Source organism: Dermacentor albipictus, chromosome 3, assembly GCF_038994185.2.
Source record: "Dermacentor albipictus isolate Rhodes 1998 colony chromosome 3, USDA_Dalb.pri_finalv2, whole genome shotgun sequence".
Taxonomy (NCBI): domain Eukaryota; kingdom Metazoa; phylum Arthropoda; class Arachnida; order Ixodida; family Ixodidae; genus Dermacentor; species Dermacentor albipictus.
The window spans coordinates 186,411,330-186,435,319 of NC_091823.1; the positions used below are offsets into that span (position 1 = coordinate 186,411,330).

General features: G+C 44.6%; 1 protein-coding gene across 6 annotated transcripts in view; it reads right to left on the minus strand.

The window, feature by feature from the left end:
- Doa (Darkener of apricot) overlaps nucleotides 1-21,191 on the minus strand; it is a 116,183-nt gene extending 94,992 nt beyond the window's left edge. For 2 of the 6 annotated variants that reach the window (XM_070536378.1, XM_070536372.1), the window contains exons 1-2: nucleotides 20,954-21,191; nucleotides 6,591-6,691 (exon numbers count right to left, since the gene is read on the minus strand). In XM_070536378.1, the coding sequence (XP_070392479.1) occupies nucleotides 6,591-6,682 (92 nt within the window). In that variant the 5' untranslated portion in view covers nucleotides 6,683-6,691; nucleotides 20,954-21,191. The remainder of the gene's footprint in view (nucleotides 1-6,590; nucleotides 6,692-20,953) is intronic. The other 4 variants (XM_070536380.1, XM_070536373.1, XM_070536374.1 and 1 more) reach the window with 3 other exon arrangements.
- Between the last annotated feature and the right edge of the window lie 2,799 nt (nucleotides 21,192-23,990).

The following is a 23,990-nucleotide window of genomic DNA, read 5'->3' on the forward strand; positions in this document are numbered from 1 at the left end:
CCGGCTTTGTCTCTTAACGCATACATCTGATTCTTGCCAATTCCTAGTTTCTTCTTCACTGTTTTTAGGCTTCCTCCGTTCCTGAGAGCATGTTCAATTCTATCCATATTATACTTCCTTATGTCAGCTGTCTTACGCTTGTTGATTAACTTCGAAAGTTCTGCCAGTTCTATTCTAGCTGTAGGGTTAGAGGCTTTCATACATTGGCGTTTCTTGATCAGATCTTTCGTCTCCTGCGATAGTTTACTGGTATCCTGCCTAACGGAGTTACCACCGACTTCCATTGCACACTCCTTAATGATGTCCACAAGATTGTCGTTCATTGCTTCAACACTAAGGTCCTCTTCCTGAGTTAAAGCCGAATACCTGTTCTGTAGCTTGATCTGGAATTGCTCTATTTTCCCTCTTACCGCTAACTCATTGATCGGCTTCTTATGTAATAGTTTCTTCCGTTCCCTTCTCAGGTCTAGGCTAATTCGAGTTCTTACCATCCTGTGGTCACTGCAGCGCACCTTGCCGAGCACGTCCACATCTTTTATGATGCCAGGGTTAGCGCAGAGTATGAAGTCTATTTCATTTCTAGTCTCGCCGTTCGGGCCCCTCCACGTCCACTTTCGGCTATCCCGTTTGCGGAAGAAGGTATTCATTATCCTCATATTATTCTGTTCCGCAAACTCTACCAATAACTCCCCCCTGATATTCCTAGTGCCTATGCCATATTGCCCCACTGCCTTGTCTCCAGCCTGCTTTTTGCCTACCTTGGCATTAAAATCACCCATTAGTATAGTGTATTTAGTTTTCACTCTACCCATCGCCGATTCCACGTCTTCATAGAAGCTTTCGACTTCCTGGTCATCATGACTGGATGTAGGGGCGTAGACCTGTACAATCTTCATTTTGTACCTCTTATTAAGTTTCACAACAAGACCTGCCACCCTCTCGTTAATGCTATAGAATTCCTGTATGTTACCAGCTATATTCTTATTAATCAGGAATCCGACGCCTAGTTCCCTTCTCTCTTCTAAGCCCCGGTAGCACAGGACGTGCCCGCTTTTTAGCACTGTATATGCTTCTTTTGGCCTCCAAACTTCGCTGAGCCCTATTATATCCCATTTACTGCCCTCTAATTCCTCCAGTAGCACTGCTAGACTCGCCTCACTAGATAACGTTCTAGCGTTAAACGTTGCCAGGTTCATATTCCAATGGCGGCCTGTCCGGAGCCAGTGATTCTCAGCACCCTCTGCAGCGTCGCAGGTCTGACCGCCGCCGTGGTCAGTTGCTTCGCAGCTGCTGGGGACTGAGGGCCGGGGTTTGGTTGTGTTGTTCATATAGGAGGTTGTGGACAAGTACTGCACCAGGGTGGCCAATCCTGCTCTGGTGAGGGAGTGCGTTACCGGTTCTGGTCACCGGGATCAGGCCACACTCCAGGCCTGTTTATGCAATTTATCAACACGCGGATTTTTCCTTTTTTTTTTTAATCCGGTGGAAAATTGCCGGCACCGGGATTCGAACCACGGACCTCTTGCACGCGAGGCGGGTGTTCTACCTCTACGCCACTGCTGCTAGCCGTACCAGCTTATTGCGTACTATCAGTTAACACGTAGTGTTTCCACTTTTCGTTGCGCAAGCACGGCGGTGCGTCATCTCCATCAGGCGGCCCGGCAGAAGAACAAGCCTCAGAGATCAGAACAACAACGTCCTGTGCGTTTGTGCATGAAGCCACATCAACAGCAACATCATTTCGGCACAGAGGCAGAAAGCGTTGTGGCGTTGAGCAAACAAGGACTCACGTCATGCTGAAGCTCAGATAAAAAAAGACACCGGGTGCGCAGCATAAAAGAAAAATTTGACATTGTTCGTGCTATAGAACGTGACACGAAGTCGGCGCTGGCACATGACAGGCATCTACTGTTGACTACGGGGTGTGGCACTTGGAATGCAAAGTTGCTCGGCAGCGCTGCTGGGACCGCGAAGAGATAACAGCTACGAGGTTCAACCTTTCGTCATCAATGCCTCTGTCGTTGCCGAAGTGTCGACTAGCGACAGTGATGAGGACGACATGGAAAGCGACAGCACGGGCAATTCTGGCCCAGCAGTGGCAGAAGCTACGCGTTACATTAGCCTCATGAATGCAATCGTCACGACGAGAACAGCACCCCGCAATGAAAAAGGCGCCCCACGACTTCTACAGCGCTACCACCCACGTGCACGGAGAACATGGAATGCCAACGAGGAATCCGCCATGCGAATGTTTGCTGAGGAGAGGAGGCTGGCTGAAAAGCTGGCTCAGAGCTTCGGTAAGTTTGAGGCCGCTGTCGTCGCTGTTAGGCCAGCACGGCATCAAACAAAAATAACTTCTGTAGCCCGAAGTGAATAAATACAGTGGAACATATACGTTTTTCACTCACCGGACCGGGGAAAAAAAACGTAACGGCCGGGAAAACGCAACAGTGAGGCAAGCTCCGAAAATGAATGAAAAAAAAAAGGCAGCTTCAACTATAGACAATTCGTTTCCACAGGGTGCGCTTAGGACTTAAAAAAGTCTAGAATAGTGGCTTGCCGTTTCTTTCGTTCGCTAGAAATCGCCACATGTTTCTCAATAGCCTGGAAGGCCACATTGCTGTCAGTGTCGATGTGAGGTGCGACGTACCTGCGGAGAAGGTCCAGAGCCGCGACGGCTCCTCCAAAGCTAGGATTTGGCCACTCCCCGGCATCATGCGGCTCGTGCTCCTCGTCGTCATCGCGCCACGGCAATGGCAACGGACGAAGGAATATCCGCGGGAAATTTTGCCCTCTTTGGTGTAATCATGCCAACCTGCTAACGATTGTTTAGTATTGCTGCGGAGCGCGCACATCCGAGCAGTCCGGTTGCGCACGGCGCAGCGTGGGAGAAATGTAAACAAGAGAGGGGAGCTGGCCCGATAGGCAGAACAACGCCATGAGCAACGCCAACTTCCGGTTTCACTTTTGCTTCACAAAGAGTGACGTAAGGGCCTCTCCCGAGTTTCTTTCCTCCATGAGTCGACCCGTCCAACAACCATGCGGTGACCGTAATCAGTGATGATAGTAAGAGCATTTTTCACGAATGGCCGCTTAGTGGTGGCCTCTTGAACTGGCGTGCGGCTTCTTGCAGCCAGTTCCATAGCCAAGCCCGGCCAAGCTTAGCCAAAACTCGTCAAAAGCCAAAATGGCGGTTGGAGCGCGTTGCCTACTTTAGCTCAGGCGGGTTCGGGGTGCCAAGTTGCGACGTATCATGCGGGAACGTTTTCACAGCTACTACGTAACAGCGGGGGTTCCTTATCAGGGTGTCTACCAAGTTGACATTTCCAAATTCCCTGAGTTTTCCAGGTTTTCCCTGAGCACCTTTGCGAAATTCCCTGAATGAGTCAGATCTTTGTTTTATGTCAAGACAGGCTGACACCACGTTGCCCGATGCTGTCACTCTCTAGTAAGCATGCTGAAACAAAAAAATGACTTAATCCAATTTGAATAGTAAGGAGTAATATATATTTTATTTAAAAAGAAAACAAAAGGAAGGTATTAGTAAAATGCGCAGCGAAAGAAATGGTAAAGCCCATTCCAAATTGAGTCGAACATTTTCAAATACGAATGAAAAGGAGATGCATACATAAGTACCTATTTTTTTAATATCAGCTATTTCTATCGACTGATAGCAAGCTCTTCTGTATGAGGTCCTGAACTTTGTCACAACTAAGGTTCTCTCTCAGCAGCTGGGAAGTCAACCTCAACTGTCCTGACATACTCTCAGCCCGTACACAACATCTCAGTGTTGGGTTTCACTGCGAAAACAATTTATTTTGGTTTGGATGAGGGACACCTGTGTCTCAGCATCAGCCATCACTTAGTTTTTTTAGCTCAAGCTCCTTCAAAAAGGTGGTGGCACCCTTCCTTTCCCGTTAATTCCTCAGTGCGTCGGTCCTTTCTGTTCTCATCCTCCTTCTACCACGCTTTCACCACATGGATCATCTGAAGCATCCTCTTGGTCAGTTGTACAGTCAACATTTGATTTCTTGGACTTCCGAGGGGCCGCAAAAAAAAACTGAAAAAAAAAAAACGGGCAGTCTGAAAAAAATTAATGCATGTCTTTAACTGCCTTTAAGGGCTAAAATTACCACAGGCACGTCTCAAAAAGCTCTGAAGGCCTGCCAGTACGCTTTTCAGGCATATCAGGGCTTGTACTGTGGCAGAAGACGACGTGCACGCGTGTGTAATTAAGTAATGTATACTGTGTCCCGCGACAATTGCCCCCTTCCCACGCTTGTTATGCTTCACCGCCTAACACTAGTGTACCGAGGCGAAGCTAACTTTCACAGACTGGCATTACGCAACGCGCTGTGCTCTGCGAGCTTCAAAGCCAATCGCTCGGATTACAAAGGCGGAGTCGGTGCCATTGGTGATAGCGGCGAATTCTTTCAATGAAAAACACGGCACCGCACGGCAAGAAGCTTAATAGCGAACATAGAAGCAGCTAGGCCTGACGTTGCCGCGGTGGTGGTTACGGATTTGCGGATTTGCCTGCGAGAGTGCCGGTTCGAGGCGGCGAGATAATCAAAATAGCTGCGGTGGCGGCTTTGATTAATGCCATTTCAGACCTGCAGTCGGGGCAATATACATTGACTATATGGAGTACGTGGTGGTGCCGCAAAACCGTGCAAATTATCGGGCATGTCCGAAAAATCGGGCGTCTAGAAAATCGGTCGTTAACTACTCTGGCAATACATCGTGCCGATGACACGGCGTCAATAATGATTCGTTGCGATTCCTCTGTTACTGGAGCCAGCATTAACACGACTTTTGTTCCCTTTCAATAAAGTTACAGCTAATTTTCCCTGATGGAAGAACAAATTCCCTGAGTTTTCCCTGAGTTTTTCCAGACTGTTCAAATTCCCTGAGAATTCCCGGTTTTCCCGGTTGGTAGACACCCTGCTTATACATTGGACCCTATGGAAGCTATGCCGGGACCGGATGAAAACGACGTAGCAGCCGGGAAAACGCAGCAGTGAGGAACGTAACAGCGGGGTTCTACTGTACATGTTTTTTCCCCTTTTCGTCGCACTCTCTCTGAGTGCCGTTTTTGACAGGTAAGAGGGCGATCTCATGCTATTTCGGTTAAGCAGTACTACTGTTTAGTACGTACTTTTTCCGAGCTTCGGCCTACTATGGCTTAACGAGGTTTCACTGTAGTTGGCTTATTTGTGTTTTTTTCGAGCATCTTGTTCAATAAACTGCAGTTGTTAGCCAGTGCTCGCCCTATGTTCTTATAAGTCTGTCTTCGGTTGTTTTCGCGCTGATTAATAAGTATGTAAAAAGGTTTACACAAGGTGCACTCGGTAGGTTATAGGTTTTCACTGGCTTACTCCTCACATTGCATCGCGCTGGGTCCGGTGGCGCATTAGGTTCTTCCAAATGTGCTTCGCCGTATGGGTGGTGCATAGCCTATTATTTGCAGGATAATGCATTTCAATTCCATTATATCAGAGTTTTCACTTGCCCATAAATGTATTGAATATTACAGCGGAGAAATGCTTGCACAGCAGCACTGGTGGCACAATCTTGCAACTTTGACTAAAGCACACAGAAATAACAACAGTCGAACCTCATTATAATAAACTTTCATCACGCACGACAATATCTACATTATAAGCATTATGTTAGACTATGGTCATAACTGGCTTACAATATATTCGTTACATGATGATATTGCGCAAGACACATTTTAGATTTAGACACGAAGACCATGTAGTATTAAGTTGAGTTGAATGTCGTCTGAAACTTTTCACTGTGTGCTGTGACCTTTATTTACACAAACCTAACGAAGGTGCATTAGACACTATTAAATTTTTGAAAGTGCACTTTTAACAGTGAAACCACAGCTGTAATAGGCCTCGTTTTGGTGCATCCATAAAAGCAAGCTCCCATTTCTTTTGCCAATACTTTTCAGTGACAGCTACCCCATAACAAACAGGAGCAAGTTGTGATTCAAATTTCGGAGAAAATATAATTTTTGAGGACAATTATACCATTTCTGTAATGTTAGATTGGATTATTGTTCTATAGACATATAAAACTTGCAAGTAATGAGTTAATCTCTTTTTTAATAAGTATTCTATTCAAGTACTTTTTAAAACAAAATTTGTACTCTACTCATTTTAAGGCCTCCCCCCTCCCCCAGTTACTCAGAAACTTGTTAGTTTTTTTTTTAGTAACTTGTACATGTATGCAAGAGATTTGGACACTAGTAATCACAGTTTTGCTTTCACACTCAATTCTAACATGCAGATCATATTTTAGTGAACTTTCCCAAAATAAAAGCGAACATTAAAGCGTTACAATAGATGTGCCAACTCTGCACCCCAGCACAAGTACTTCATTAATTAAAAATGTTCTTGCGCAACAAAAAAGGAAAAATAGCATTTGATACTACAGACTAAATGACAGACGAAACACCCGTTGCCAGATACATGCTTCAAGGATCTTGAGAATGATGTCAATCCAGAGCCACACTAGCACAAGTACGCGGCCATCCAAGTAGCCAGGCTTCGAAAACAGAAAGGGAGGGGGCAACTCACGTCTTGGCAAGCCGCTTGCGCTTGTGCTGGTAGCTGCTGTCTGATGAGCTGTGCGAGTCGCAGCTTTCGGAACGGTGGCGTCTTCGAGGCATGGCTGCTGCCTGCAGAAAGGCACAACACTCGATAAGCTGCGGTACTGATTTCAGCAATCAGGACAAACTATGTGCTTAACTAATATTGTAAATTCAGCCCTTATATATTGCCACAAGTTCACTCCTCACATTTACTCATTAGCTAAAAGCAATGATCGGAAGGAACAGTAAGCAGGACAGTCTTTTAAAAACACAGGCTAGAAACTTGTCAGACATGTCAGACATTTCATACATACTGTTAGCCTCCATATTGCAGGACATGGGAAAATACGTTGCATCAAGACATGAATGACTAACCATTAAACTTGTTCATACTGCAGCTGACGAGATGTGGTGAACAGAACCGTAAGAGGGTATGGCCTTATCATCCTTACTGCACTAGAGAAGCGGAAATATAATGGAAGCTCACAAATGCAACAGTATCAAAGCCAAGTCATCGGTGGGTTCTGTCAGGAAACCATCAGATGCATCAGAATGGCATTGTTTCAAAGAACTCAGCAGTGACCAAGGTGGCGAGCAAAGAAAAAAGTTACCCAAGAAATCTTAGAAGCGATAAAGGTTCACAAGATGAGGGGTCTGTTCTCCTTCGGTGAGACAAGAACGTTCTTGCGCATCTCACTGCCCTAAAGGGAAGAGTAGTCTATCATAAGGTCTTGTTTTTGCTAGTTTTGTTATTTCATCTTGTTTGCACTTATAGCGTTAAGATCTAACCCCTCTGATGTATCTTTAGTCACCCAAACATGCACTGTATACATGGACATAAATGGTACTCGCACGACAATAAACCTTCAGTTCCAGTAGCCATGCTTCTGCAACTTGGTACTGCACTACCTTTCAAACATTGGACAGCCCCATGGCTATGGCAATCTGCTGCCGAGATATTCCCAGCAGTGACAGCATTCTGATGGGAGCAAGAAGCAAAAATGCTTGTGCGCTTACATTTAAGATCACCTTAAAGGGCCCCTCACCATGTCTGGCCATGTTGAGCTGGCATGCGCAGGGCATACAGTGCGCAATAACGATGGTGTCTGCAAAGTATTACATCCCTACGCGCCGCGGAAAGATCTGAAATTTTAAATTGAACGCTGTTTTTCCTTTTCGTCGTGGCCGCCATGCTTCAAGCCGGACGGGGACGTAGTCGCACCCCTGCGCCTACGCAATCGTGTCCGCATGCGACGTGCGTGGTGACACAACTTCGAGAATTATTCAAGACACCTGTTTTCTGCGCGATCTGTTGCTTGAATTGACGAACTGAAGTTAAGAGAAATAATAAAACACAAGAATGCAATGTCTGCAGGCTTTTTTGCCTTACTTCGCACTGAAGCGAGAGAGATGTACTTCCGGTTCGTCTTGCTTGTTCAGACGGTCGTGTGGTCACATGCGTAGGTACCTAAGCTATGCCATTTTCTACCATGTTCCAGCGTATGATCATGCTCTGTGATCACTTGTTCTGCCTCAGTATTCGTGTACCACTGAATTATATCGCTAGTCATGTTTCCTTGTACACAGTATGCAAAATCGTATGCCACGCGAAATGATAACAGCTAACGTGCAACGCCACCAGCGGAAACACTCACCACTGAAAAAAAAAAAAGAAAAAAAAATGAAGGCGGGGCCCGTGACACATGTGTCACGCGATCCTCAAGGTCCGATATGGGAGAACGCAAGGAAGAAATTTCACTTGCGAACGCTAGACAGGGTGGGCGAAGAGAGTCTCGCTATGCAGTGGAGCCTGCCTGCTGAAATCATGGGGTCGCGGCACTGAAATATTTCTATCTCTGCTATTAAAGAGCTGATTTTCATTGAAAAACTTTTGTGGCAGAACGCTCCCTAGAGGACACGTAATGACTTCCAGCATACAACCAAAATTTGCTACGGGGCCCAGTGAGAGGCCCCTTAAGAGGAAGCTTTAGCTCGAGACTTCCGATATAAATGTGTGGGAAAGAAAAAATTGTTTTTCTCTGCAACCATTGCACTGAATTTGATGAAGTTGGTTGCATTTAAAAGAAAACGTTAAAATCTAATACTGTCGGTCGTAAATTTTTTATTTAAGTTGTCCAATTTTTATTAAAAATTGACAAAGATCGCAAATATTTTGAAAATGGAACTTATGTTGACAACTCTAACTCAGCAATGAAGAGGGATATTGCAATTCTGTAAATTGAACCTAATTACATCTAAAGCAGATAAAATGGATACATGGCTTTCAAGTAGACCACTAGTAGACCAAGTAGGAAACAAGTAAACCGTGGCTCTCAACTAGACCCCTAATTTGCAAGTAGAGCTTTTGCAAAGCCCTGCGAGTTCAGAGGGCATGGCGGACCGAGCTTCGGCATGATGCTTAAGCTTTTCTTCTGTATCGCGGAGGCTTTTCTGCTGAGTTTAGCCGGAGCGTCAACACTGTTTTATCAATTGTCTGGCCATTTCAAGATACCGCCGGATGAATCTTGCTTGTAAACAGCGGGACCAGCAACGCAGTGCCTCGTTTTCGAGGACATCATCTGTGACGCACCCCCAGCGCCACCTCGTCCACCAAGTGACGTCATTATGCCCAACTATAAAAAAACAGCTGCAGCTTTGCAAGTTCAGTGGGCATGGCAGACTGAGCTTCGGCATGATGTCTAAGCCTTTGTTCTGTATCACGCAGGTTAGTTCATACTTTACTAAGCTTAGAAGTGATTGCCACAGTATATTGGTCATGCCATGCCCACAACAGTGCATTATCATAGCACACAATGTGTATTGTGCATGCCAGCTTCTTTGCAGGAATGTAGAATTGAACCCTGGCCCACAGTCAGCAGAACTTCTGAAAGAACTGTTGGAAGGGCAACACAAACCGCTGAAGTGACGGCACTTAGGACTCAGCAAAGCACGATGGAAAAGTTAATGTCAGATATGGTGTTATGTTTCGACGAAATCAATAAACAAGGTGCTTGCGCTGCACCCTTGAACAGTCGGTGAATCTTCTGCATAAAATAATCATTGACCTAGAGGACCAGACCAGGCGGTCAAATATGATTGTTTTCGGGGTACAAGAAGGCAGTGCCGAAACTGTTAATGATCTGAAGCAAAATGTCTTGAGGCACATCTTTTCACAGAAACTTAATGTTACCTGCAAATCGGTAGGGAGAATTTATCGGTTGGACAAACCTGGCAAAAATAGGCCAGTTATCAAGTATTGAAAAACGCATACGAGCTTATAGGATCGAAAATATCAGTTCAAAGTGATTTTTCTCTGGACACGCGCAGAAAGCGGAAACTTTTGTGGGAGAGTGCGAAAAGCGAAAAAGAACTAGGCAAGAAACTAAACTTTATCAATGATAAGCTATGAGTGGACGGACAATTGTTTATGTGGGACGAAAACACTAACTCCAGAATAGAATTAAATACTCATCAAAGGTCATCCAACCCTCAATGAATTAGTTCGACTACTAAGAACCTACGGATTTTAACACAAATGCACGCAGCGTAGTGAACAAAAGTGCCCAGCTTGAGGCTACCCTTTTAAGTTACGATCCACATGTTGTTGTGGTTACCGAAACTTGGCTGCGCGATGACATTGATAGAACAAGTATTTCTCCACCTTCCTAAGTATTTCGACATGACAGGCCTTCCAGAGGAGGCAGTGTAGCTGTACTAGTCAGACATAGCATACCTGCTTTTCTACTTCGGCAGATTGAAAATCGTGAAAGTATCAGCCTAAACCCTTGCTGTTGGGGGCAATCCTGTTTATTATTCGCTGTTTATCACATACCTGAGCCACTTACCCAGTTCCTAAATGACCTTTATGAGCATATGTCGGCTTTTTTTTTTTCAGGATAAAATACTTCTCGTTGGTGACTTCAATCTGCCTGGTGTTAACTGGGATTAAGCTGCTTACAGTTACGATCAGAATGTCGATTACTGTTGATATTATGCTAACTAATAACTTGCAACAAATTGTGACACAGCCGAGGCGCTTACAAGGAGATAGTGAAACTATGCTTGATCTTATTTTTATTAGTCGTTCTATTGAAAATTTTGTCACCTCTGTAGAAAAAGGTATTTCGTATCACGAACTTGTCTACTTTTTATGTCCTATGGAACGTTGCGATACTGCCCTTGAGAAAAGAGTGATTGTGAAGGACTTTTCCCATGCCAGAGATGAAAGTGTTTTGGACTACTTAGATCACAAGTTGAGCGAATTTGATGGGAATGACGTCGTGGTGCTGTGGAATAAGTTCAAAGAAATGTGTTAAAAAGAAGTCCAAACGTTATCCATGGATTACACGAAACGTACTGCAACTCAAACGAAAACTAACAAGGCTAAAGCAACGGCATGCCCTCTGCACTGAAACCCAAACCTTCAAGAGGCCTTGAATCAGGCTGTATTCAAGGCTAAGCAACAGTATTTTCAACATACCCTGCCTAGCTTTATGCGCAGTGCACCAGAAAAATTCTGGAACCATTTAGCTAACCCGAAGAGACCCATTGATTGCATTGTTCACAACGGTGAAACTGTTACTGAGAAGCGATGTATAGTGGAACATGTTAATTTTTTCACAGCGTATTTTCAAGTGTCTCGAACCATGTACCCTTCAGCCCCATGTTGACCTTGCTGTTATATAGACGATTGGTGTGGTTTCTATGCTGCTAAATTTAAAAACGAAATCACCACCAGGACCGGATAACATCCCAAATGCCTTTTTACGCTGCTATGCAGAGATGATTGCAAGTTTTCTGGTGCGCATTTTTAGTGTATCTTCCTCCACCCTTCCCAATGATTGGCGATCGACTCGGGTTGTGCCGGTGCTTAAGAAAGGCGAAGCGACATTAATAACGAACTATCGAACGATTTCCCTTACTTCATCTTGCCGAACATATTCATCTTGCCGAACATATTATAGCTAACCAGATAAAAGAATTCTCAAGCGACAATAGCATCCTCACACCGGTACAGCATGGCTTTAGGAAGGGGTTTTCCACTGCCACTCAGTCGGCTTCAGTCATCCACAGCTTTGCTAGCATTATTGATAAACCTGGTCAGATTGATGTTATATTCCTGGATTACAGAAAAACATTTGATCTTGTTTGTCACGATAAACTAATTGAGAAGCTCGAAATCATAAAGCTGCCACCATAGTTAATTAGCTGGATCTCTGCATACTCAACTAAGTGTACACAATTCGTCAGCATAAGTAAATGCCCTTCAGATGAAGTACCAGTTACTTCCGGTGTTCCTCAAAGCAGCATGCTTGGCCCCTTGTTATTTTTAACATATATTAATGATATTGTAGAAGTAATCGCTAACCCCGTTCAATTACGACTGTTTGCTGATGATTGTCTATTATTTAATGAAATTAAATGCCACGAAAATCAAATCCTCTTAAATTCTACCCTTCAGAGCATTCATTCCTGGTGCCAGCAGTGGAACATGGAGCTCAACATTAATAAAACAGTTTCTATGAGAATTACTAAAAAAAAAAAGCACCCTTTACTGTTTACTTATGATCTTGCATCTCAACCCTTATCCGAAGTCGAGGAGTATAGGCACGTGGGGGTTATCATAACGCATGATCTTTCCTGAAACAAATATATCTTTACTACATGTGCTTCGGCTTCAAGAAAACTTGGTCTGCTCAGGCATAAATTAAAAATGGCACCTCCGGAAACCAAGCTGTTGGATTACAACTGTATTATAAGACCTACACTAGAATTTGCGGCCATTGTTTGGGACCCATACGCAAAACGTAACATTGATGCATTAGAAAAAATTATGCGAAAAGCTGTACGCTTTATATTTTCTAAATACCGTCCAACTGACTCTCCCTCAAACTTAATGAAAATGAATAATATACAAACACTAAACTTGCGAAGGAAAATTCAAAGGATTAAGTTCCTCTGTAGGTTCAGCAATCTCTTAATCCACAGCAATACATACAACCACTAACAGAGCAATTAACAAGACACCGGCATGCCAAGTCCTTGACTCCGTATTTTGCCAGGACCAACACTTTTAAATATTCTTTGTTTCCTCGCGCAATAACTGAATGGAATAACTTGCCCATATCACTTCTTATCAACACTGAAAGTATTGACTGCGTTGACAGCTGAACATGTGACAGTTGAAAAATGTTTTCTGAGATTGTTATTTCTTTTATTTTCCTGCTATCATTCCAATGTAAGTGTTTTGTTGCAGTGTTTCTGAGATTGTTATTTTTTTTATTTTCCTGCTATCATTCCAATGTAAGTAATTCTTGTTATTTCTGTTTTGCTACTCACGTACTCTTGCATTTCCTTGTTTTTTCCTGTACTTCTGCCCCTCTTGCAAGGGCCACTACAAGGCCTACAGTATTATCTAAATAAATAAAAAATAAACAATGCAACAAATTCACAGAAGACTTAAATCAACATAGCGAATTTCTCTGCTTTCAATGCTCTAATGGATGTAGGTTACAGAACTGCGATACCTGTTCTGGGTGCCGAGCTACGAATGTGTACACTTCATGCTTCTCTTTCTTTCGAACTTCCCAATTTTCGAATATTCCATTAAAAAAATTCAGGCCCTAAATTGAATTTCCGCTTCCAACAGTCACTAGAATTTAACTCTCAATCAAATGGAACAAATTTCATGAAAATCAGCCCATTGGCTCAGAAAAGCATTTCTGCATTTTACGTGTGTATGAATAGGCCGCATCAGAGTTGGACGCGAGCTAACGCTTCCTCTTAATGAACCCCAGGTGGTCGAAATAGGGAGCCCCCTCTATAATCAGATTGTAATTTGGCATGTCAAACACCACAATCAAATTTTTTTCCTGAAAATGTCTCCGATAAACATTAGTTATGAAAATTTCTGCAGAATGTGCACAACTGACAATTTGCGAACATGTGAGCACTCCCTCCCTGCACTCCCTCCGTAGGCCTGAAAAAGTATTTGGGCCATTGGGAGTGAGAGTTGTGTGAAAAGCGTTCCCTGTCATCGCATCAATAAATTTGTGTGCTGGCGAGTTTGAGCATATGCAATCTGTATTTTGTTTCACAGTTGCATAGCAGTTTTACATCATGTTAAAATGATGAGAAAGACTTCCATTTCATTTCTTTGATGTGGCACGGACTGCACTGTTTGCGATGCTCTATAACCAACGCCCATATGGCCTTTCCAACACCGACTGTGGATCTGGCACATCCTGGCCGGACATAAAAAAGAAGAGAAGGATTTGTGAAGATCATGCTCAATCTTAGCGTGCCATCTATGAAGCCAGGCACTTACATAGGAGTCGCGTGGAATGCCAAAGCCACTGGTGACACCGTTGGAGCTCATTGCATGTGTTGCCATGGGAGAAATTCACAATTTCTTCCTGGCCATCAAAAATGCAGTTGCCAGAGAAAAGTGCTGTGTTTTGTGGCGAGTCGGGTCATTCAAACTGTATATTTTAATGGTTTCTGCCACGCTCCAACTTGCATTGCAATGCTCTCTATCAGAGCCAGACAGAACATGACCAAGCCAAACAGCAGTTGCTTGCCAGAGCCTTCACAGGAAACAAGTCTGCACTTGTGTTGCAAACAACCGAGTTGTGCATGCATCGAGGAATACAGCAGATGCCCCACAACAATGGGCAGAAACCATGAAACCAGAAATCCACCAGATCTCCTTGCGCTCTGTGCTGGAACACAGCGCTCTAAAAGCCGAATGTGTTCAAAGTGCTCAATTTTGAACTGAATGTACCAAAAAACATGCATACATTCACTTTTTAACCAGTAGCAGGAGTGGTCTGCACAGGTGAAACCACTGCAATACATTAGTTAATCAATTAATTGGCACTTCCGTTTTATTAACATAGGAAAGATTACGCTTTGGCCGTGCAAACAACAATTAAAAAATAGAATGCGGCACATACACAGCATCATAAAAGGTCTTGAGCCATGCTTGCGCAAATGAAGGGCATTGATATAAGGTGTCACTTTGGTGCTCACTCAACTCCTATACTGCTATAATAGCACTACACTCGCAAGCAAAAAATTGAATGCAAATGGTTCATAATGAACAGATCTTGAAGCAAACTGACGAAGTTCTTGCAGAAAAGCAGATGGGCAAGTTGGTATGAATGACCAACTATATAGCTGGATATTGTCTGCAGTAAAGCCTTGCTCATGCCCTCATAACCACCCGCCAGTCTGCGAGGCTGCAAATAGTTTGTACTCCAAACTTTCCCTGTTACCTAAATAAGGCGGTAACCACAAAAATAAAATTACAAGAGGGTAGTCTTATATGTTTTCACTCGTCTATTATAGTGGAATGGTGAAAGCCTAATTCTTTATCGAACTGAAATAAAACGCTCGCTTCGCTGCAACTATTTATTGTCAAGTTTCACTTCAGCTGACAGTGAAATTCCACGAGTTAAACGGGCTCAGCAGTAAAATGAACTGTACCGCGGACTTTTGAAGAGTAAAATGCTCAGACTCCACACACTTTGTCCACGTCTGTTGCACACCTCATCACTTCCGCTGACGAAAAGACCAGAGAACAGCAGACACTTCAGAGGCATCAAGTACAACGCCATTTTGAAAGGGTCGCACGACGACGATTTTGCTTTGTCCGGTAATTGGCTGGCAGAGTAACACAACCCCAGGCGGTCTGTGTGCCTCGGTTGCCAACTGCAGTTTTTTAAGTTGTATCCTACTATAGCCCAGTTCGTGCCTTCCATGGCCATGGAAGCAGACAGCGCAGTGCTCTTTTGGCTTCCATTTGAGCACACTTGTATCAGGTTTGTGGGCAGTGGATCAGTGAGTCTCCATGTTACTGCTGTGACTGGGCTTCAAGAATTTTTTAAAGCACAGAGTCAGCCTCAGGCATCACATGAGCAACATACTTTGTTGCACCAGTCGCTGCATTAGTACTGCACCCTCCCCGCAGGAATGCACTTGGTTGCCACAGTGAGCCATCTAGATTCAGCCACTTTATGGCACCAGTTAGCCAGCTGCCACTTCTCGAATGGAAACAAGTGACATTCTTGCGGTAGTAATAATTTCTATACTAATAATACACAATGTAGTGCGTGGCATTCAGGAACACAGAGCTGGCACAGGCATGATGGTGTCGGTCCATTTTCCAATTCGCAATAGTCACATTCTTGCAGTACTCCCCACTTGACAATTTTGCCTGAAGGATTGCTGCAGCTGGGCATGTACTAGATTGGTTGATGAGACACAGTATAGTTTGATATGGGCAGTCCGAAAAAAGTTTGTAATAAAGGTCTTTTTTATTTAAGCATGCATTGCAGCCTGATGCTGGTCTCTTGCACAGTTCAATAATATTCCAACAGAGCTGCCAAACAGTTTTGGTTTTGCATCTTACAGTATTAGTTTACTGCTCACAGACACCCTCATTTCAACACTTTTCAACGTGTAAACATAGACCTTCTGTTTCAATAGTTGAACCGTATTAACCACCTTATTCAACTAGGTTTTACAAGGAAAATGAAATTGTTGTTGACCCGAGTGGTTATGGCACATACCCACAGTGGAGGATAGGGCATTAATTGGGTGGTTATATTGTGCGTATAAAACTAAGGGAATTAACCATTTGAACATGTAGAAACTAAATTTTTTTTTTGTGAGAGGAAGAAAGCAATCACGAAAACAGCGAATAAAAAAACTAGTAACAGGTACATAAATAAATAAAACTATGGTAGGGAAGGGGGGCGGTCAGTCTACTATGGTAATCGATTAGATTCAATGAGGTAATTTTGGTCTGCCAAGCAAACATTTCTGTAGCTGAACACAATAACAGACGCCCTAAAAGAGCCTCACAAGCAGAGCTAAATCTAGGCCAATATTGCGAAGCAGGATTTCCAGTAGTCTTTTCGCTTGTGCCACGCTTTTCGTATGCTGCTCTCCGCGACTTTCCAAAAGCATTTATTTAATGCTCCCCTTTGAGTTAAATAGACGTCCTTCTGCAGAAACGTGCAAAAATTGGTAGATGGGAACCGTGGAGCTAGCGAAACAGAAGCAGAGCAAGTGCATCCGACATACTTTTACACACTTCGCTTAACGCTAATCTAACCTTGCACCAACCCTAATCGTCAAAGTTCTGACTGGTGTTGCAGAAGTCACGGGGCGCGGTAGTGCTGAATTTAGCGTCGCAATTAAGTAGGCAGCTGGACATAGTTACATATATATTTATTCAATCGTGTCTTTTTTACTAATTGTAACGTGTCATTATTTCGCATTATTTGCGGCATCTCCAGGAAACCAAAGCGGCAACGGGGACGCGAAAGCTACAACTCGGACTGGTCCGGTTGGTGCTCGGCGAGGCTTGCGCATGCCAGGGTTGTATAAGATCGGCGATTTTTTATGCGGACACCCCCTGGCACACTTCGGCCTCCGCGGCCCCAACCCACGTGCCGCCCTCCTTCCAGCCTTGATCCCCCACACCTTGGATGGATAGATGGATGGATGGATGGATGTTATGAGCGTCCCCCTTTGGAACCGGGTGGTGGGTTGCGCCACCAAGCTCTTGCTACTATGCTGCCTAATTTTCTGATCCCCTATTGCGAACTGTGCTTTTGTACGACTGTCTTTTGTCGTTTCCCTACTTTTCTTCCACCAATCCTCCAATCGCCTCTTACTAATTTCTATTGCGAACCTGTTTGCTTTACCACTGCTCCCGCTGATCCCAAGGGCTTCAAGGAGGCCAGTGGTGCCTAAATCGACCGCTGGGTAAACGTCTTCACATTCTAATATGCTCTGTCGTTTCCCTAGCTTTACCGCAGAAAGCACATGCTTCTTCCGTCTTTTATCTCGCTTTATAGGTGCGTGTTCTAAGGCATCCCGATCTCACTTCGAAAAGTAATGAGCTTCCCTTTGAGTTTTCATAAATGGTTTCTTTCCTGATTTCGTTTTTTCCTCTTAAGTAGTTACTCATGGCAGGTTTCTTTTCCATTGCCACCACCCATGAGATTAATTCAGCCTCTCTGACTTTCCGCTTGACCTTCTTTGTTGCTGTGTTGCCCACCGCACAGGCCGCATACTTGCTGGTAAGCTTCCTAGTTCTTTTCCTCCACTGTGAATCAATGTTTTGCCTGTACAGATACCTGAACACTCTCCCAGCCCATTTACTTTCTTCCATATTCCTCAGCCGTTCTTCATACTCAATTTTACTGCGAGCTTCCCTCACTTCAAAATTAGTCCAGCCCATATCCCCCTGCACAGCTTCATTTGTAGTCTTTCCGTGAGCGCCCGATGCGAGGCGACCCACTTACCTTTGGTTCCCGTCGAGTCCCGATTGCACCCCTGATTTAAAACAAACAACCGCATTTCCAAAAGTAAGTCCTGGAACCATTACCCCTTTCCACATACCTCGGAGGACCTCGTACCTATTGTATCCCCATAGCGCTCTGTGCTTCATTATGGCTGCATTTCTCTTCCCCTTGACTGTTATGGTTTTTTCCTGTTTCCATATATCCATTGCCTTCGTTTATCCATATACCCGAGGTATTTCTTGGCCCTGTATCTCCACTGTCTGTTCACTGTTTTCATTGAATACCATAACACCTGATTTTCTAACACTAAATTTAAAACCTCATCCAACCCTACCACCCTAGTTATCATTCGAACGCCTACCTATTCTAAAGCCATTCTGAAGCTCTCCCAAAATGCCATTATTCTCTGCCCATGCTTGTAGCTTTAATTTGATTGCCTGCATTGCTAGCCTGTGTATTACCGATGTAATGGTCAATGGTCTATACGAGGTAAGTCTGTCTTTCTCCCACTTACCTTTATAAATTAAATTCATGCTACTTTGTCGCCAACTGTCTGGTATTTGTCTATTCCACTGCTTTCACCAGAGCTTCCTTACTTTTTGGTCCCAGTTCATTTATCAGCCTAACGGGAACCTCGTCTAGCCCTGTGGCTGTGTGCTTAGGAATTTTCTCTTCCGCTTTCTTCCAGTTTAAATTTGTCAGCACCAGCTCCTTTTTCCCTTGGGTCTCTTTCATTCTCTTTTTTTCTTCAAATACAACCACGTCCTTGCCTTGGAAAGATTCCGCTGTTACTTTTTGGATGTAATTTATTGCCGCTTCTCCTTCCAGTCCATTTTCATCTTCGTCTAGGATATGTTGTTGTATTGTTGTTGACTTCCTGTCTAATAATTTTGTGATTCCAAAATATTCTAGGTGTGGCCTTCTTTTTCTTACGTATTTCTGACAACCAACGTTCACTTTCACCTTTTAATTTTGCTTGCACCAGTATTTGAACCATAGACTTTTTCTCCCGGTATATTTCCCATTTACCGGTTACTTCATCCTGTGGCAACTGCGCCTTCTTTGCCTGCCTCTGCTCTCGAGATGCTTTCTGTGGTTCGGCGATCGCTTCTCGTATCTCCTTGTTCCACCAGCTTTTCCGTTTCTTTTTTCCTTTCCAACGAACATGTTGTTTCTCTTTCCACATTTCTGTCGTTATTACACTTAGAAGCTCACCATATTCCCACTCCTTACTTGGCCACTTGCCAAGTTCTTCTTCAACTTTAGTGACTATATTTGCTATTTGTTCAGCGTTCAAATTTGGACTGGCCATTGTGCTTTCCTTGCTCTCTTTCCCAGCTACATATCCCATTTTCAAAATGATGCGTTTATGGTCACTCCCTATGCTGCTAAACCCTTCCTCATTGATGACCATTTCTCTCAACTTACCATGAATTCCTTCTGTCATCAGACAGTAATCAATGGTCGATTGCCGGTTTCCCACTTGCCCCGTGATCTGTCCTTCACACTTAGGCCCTGTATTCACAATCACGAGGTTATGTTGCTCGCAAACGTCTAGCATTGACTTCCCGTTATTGTCTGTATACTATAGCCATCTAAATCCTGTATGTGGGCATTCATGTCACCTAATAAGACAATCTCAGCACCATTCCCGAAACCCTTAATATCAGCGCTTATGCATTCCACTAACTCTTTATTCTTCTCTGTGCAATTTTTTCCGGTCCACAATTACGTAACTACCAGCCAAGTTTCTTTCCCACTCATTGTACCTGATAACCAAAGATGCTCTTGACATTGTGAATTTACTCTTTTCCATTTGGCTCCCTGATGGATGAGCATTCCGACTCCCCCTCCCTTTCTTTCAGACTTAGTTCTGTTGCAGCCTTCCCATACATAATTCTCAATAACTGGCGGCTCTTCCGAGTCTCTAAGGTGCGTTTCTAAGGTGATGGATGCCCTGAAAATCCTGCGCCGCCTGGTTTATTAACCTCAGTTGCACCCGCGAGGCATCCGTTCAGCGGTTACATGTGCCCTCCTGGAGCAGTGCTTGCAAAAAATCCAACCTATCGTCGCGACGAAAAGAGGAGGCCCGTGACTTATACAACACCAGTCAGAACCTTGCCCCCTAATCTCTATGCTAACACATGCTAAAAAAAAAAAATTGTTTCGCCAATGCGAGAATTGCCACTCTTTAGGTGCACCTGTGCATCGTGCACCCAGCCCTTTCCAGCAGGGGTGCACACTGTAGTACGCATATTACAGCAAAACGCCTGCGAGACAAGAAATGGCCTGACGTCTCCGTTTAGCCACAGAATGAGCGGAATATGTAGGACCACGGTTATAACGGCGCATTTAGAGCTCGGGACACAGAAAGAATGCAGAGAACAGTCGCTCTGTGAACTCTTTCCGTGTCCCGTCCTCAAAACTAGCCGTTACGACCATGTTCCATGAAACCATCAACCAACTAGCCCATCTAAGACTCTTAATCATAATTTTTAGCTTTCAGACCCAATTTTCATTTTATCCTGAAAGATGATGGCATATCTTAACGATCTCTGAAGCGCAACCACCGCACTACATGCCGCTGGCTCTGCGTCACTCGCTCGCGTGTCACCTACAACCGACAAACGACAGCAATGCAGCTCGGTTCTCCGCCCAATCGGGATTTCCACTGAATCGCCGCATCTGCGACACCTGTGCACACTGACGAGATGCCCATGCAACCAGCACATGCGTGTAGAGTTCCAGAAGAAAGCAATGATGGCGAGCGGACACCGACACCTAGAACCTATCTAGGAGGCTATGCCGAGACCAATGCCACAAACATGGCAACAAGAAAGTCGCGAAGCCTAACACGCCGCGCTGTAGCAATGCCTCTTTGGCTGTAACCTAACTCGCCGCCCTCAGAACACGGCGCGTAGGCAAGCAGCAGACGTAAGGAGCGGCTCCCGACATGACGTTGGGCACAGAGCCCATCGAGACGGTTGACGGATGTTCGCACCTCAGTAGAGCGCAGTCAAGTAGGCCTCACCTTCAGAAACGTTCAGAAGTCGGAGCTCGCTGAATGTGCAGTCACCGCACGCCGACGTTCTTTCTTCTGAAGAGGCTTCACCTTAGCACCTCTGAGATGCCAAGAACGAAAGTCCGCGAGCTTAAAACTTCAGCTTGGAAGCTATCCTTTAATATCGCCCGAATAAAAAAAAAATGGCGCTGCCACGAACGTCGTGTCGAGCTAGCCGCGTTCAGATGTGGGACGACAAATGAAGAAACAAACAAACAGAAAAAAACACATCCTTACTTTGCTAGTTAAGCTTTTGGGACAGGTAATATGCTCGTTATTATTTTAAACATAAAATATTTTAAATCCTAGAACGTTCATATGACCATACAGTTTCTAAATAGAGGGAAATGTGGCGCTAGTGTCTACAGCGTACAAAAATGGCGTAAACTGGTGACACGCGCGTGGTAGAAGCGAAATGCCATACCAAAACGCTGCTGCCACGCACGGAAGTGACGTCACAGTTATGATGACGTTGTTTAAACAAGTATGGCGTGTTCCGGTTTATAGTTTTGCGCGCGCTGCTGGAGCTGCTTCAGCTTAGCCAAAACATAATTTTACGGTTTCTTACTGTGTTGTTTGATAGAATGTTGTTCTAGTTAGTTGCGCTGGAAGAACTGGATGGTGTTCGAGCTTGCGATCTCGAGCCACACTTGGGCGTAACGCTGGAGCGCTCGTTTCTTTATGCCTTGGAGCGCGTTTATGGTTGGTAGTGTGGTCTTGTGCAGCTCCTGTTACGTTTTTCAGTGCTGTTGCTCTTGTTTGTTGAATTTACTGATGTGAATGGAGCATATGCGGGCTCTCAGTTTGGCAGAACTCTACCACATGTGTTTGACCCCTGTTGATTGCAAGTCGCACAAGCCTGTTCCCTTAGTGAGTGAAACTAAGTGAAAGAAACTTGGCCTTCTTTGTGGAGCAAAGACAGTTGGCAAAAATGAAGCACACAAAGGTAGAGAGGTTTTGGTATAGCCTGTACAGTGAAAGATCCACTCAAGATCCAGGTGCTGTACTGTATCTTCAGAAGATAAAGCATTTATCTAAACACGAGCACAGGGTGTGAATGATCGCACTCCGATGCATGTGATACATAATGACAATCACCACGAAAGCCCATCGCATTACTATTACTTCCACAGGTAATTTTCATGGCTGCTATGGAATGGCTGTCTCACTGCACCACAATCTATAGCAACTAATACACTGGGCATTTCAAATGGTTCATGATAGCGGGTTGGGCCCTGGCCAGACTGAAGCAGCGGCACTCGAGAGACACTTTTCAACGCCCAGCCTCGTGTGAGTCACTTGACACTCGTCACGGACACTTGCTGACATTGCCTTCAGGCGGGAACAGGCCTTCCTGTTAGATTCACGTTTCACGTCCAGGCTTTCGTTACTAGGCTTCTGCGTGCGTAAGGCGACGCGAAATGTCTGAATGCACTTTGCTCATCGACAAAAGGCGCCCTTACTTTGCACAGCGATTTGGAAATGTGTATGCACCCTACATCGACGTCAATGCCGACGCGCACCACTTCTGCGTTTTCGAGCTCGACAGCAGTGTGTTGACGTGGTGTCCAAAACCAAACAGGCATCCGACTTTGCCAGAAGGCGTACACACAACTTAAAGAATCGCGACATACGACACACCCTGCAATATGCATGATCCGTGTCGGCACCATATGCAGTCGGCGCTGTGCTACCACGACTCTTCGAAACCGACAGTCCAAATAAGGTGACATGTCGTGCTGTTTCGTGGATGCAGCACAGTCCGTTCGAAGCTTCTGTAGCTTCGTAACGGCAACGTTATTCCTACTCGCCGATATTACACAGTGACCCAATATGCAGTCGGCGCTGTGCTACCACGACTCTTCGAAACCGACAGTCCAAATTATGCGACATGTCGTGCTGTTTCGTGGATGCAGCACAGTTCGTTCGAAGCTTCTGTAGCTTCGTAACGGCAACGTTATTCGTACTCGCCGATATTACACAGTGATTCAATACTACAGTACACACGTAGCCACAAGGAATCGCAACGGTCCTCCCACTGCGTGCACGCGTGTGTAAGCGCCGACAGTCATTTTCGATTTTAAAACGCAGCACAAAATAAATGCTTTATTTATTTAGGCGTAGTGTATTTAATAACAAAACGATAACGTTAGCATTTCATGTATTTTTTACTAAGTTTTCCTTTTGTGACGTCATTATGCGTGGCAGCAGCGGACTCCACTTGGGGTCGTCTGCTGCCACGCGCGTGCACCCAGCGCCGGCCTACAAAAATATCTCACTTGACCTGATCCTAGGCTCTATGGATCCTAGGTGCCTAGGACAGGATCGCTTGGTGGCGCCGAGAGGTGCCGTGGCGTGTTCGTTCTCGACTTGATCGTTCCGTGCACGACCTACTGTCGTGGTTCCGTGTTCCCTCACGAAGTTGCAGATTCAAGCGTCCTTCCTTTCTTTAAATCACTATCATCATCATCGTTCTCTGGAGCCAGGAGAAGGAGCCGAGACGGACAGATGCCGACAGCTAAGTTCTATTTCTATTTTTATTTCTAATTGCAGCGGCGGCAAATCTGAATGGAGATAGGGCCAACATAGTAACGTAGGTTGCAGAGAATTGGAGCACTGCGAAGCCAGAAGAACACGTAGCCAAAGTAGGGCGATAAAGTAGTTCGTGGCCAACACATAACAGTTAGGACTAAAGGTTTAATAGTTAGGGCTAAAAGTGTGTGTGTGTGTGTGTGTGTGTGTGTGTGTGTGTGTGTGTGTGTGTGTGTGTGTGTGTGTGTGTGTGTTTGGGTGTTTGTCCTTTTTTTTCTTTTTTCCCCTGGTTATTTGTTTGGTTATTTTACTAGCTCTCTTTATTATTCTAGAGATTCCCAGTGGTCGTTATTATAGTTAATTTTTTCCTCGCTTTTACATTGTTAAATAACCGTAGGACAAGAGCATTCATGAGACGGCCGGCTAGAAAAGCCAAGGAGGAAGGTGGGGACCTCGTCCAGTGTGAGAGGTGTGA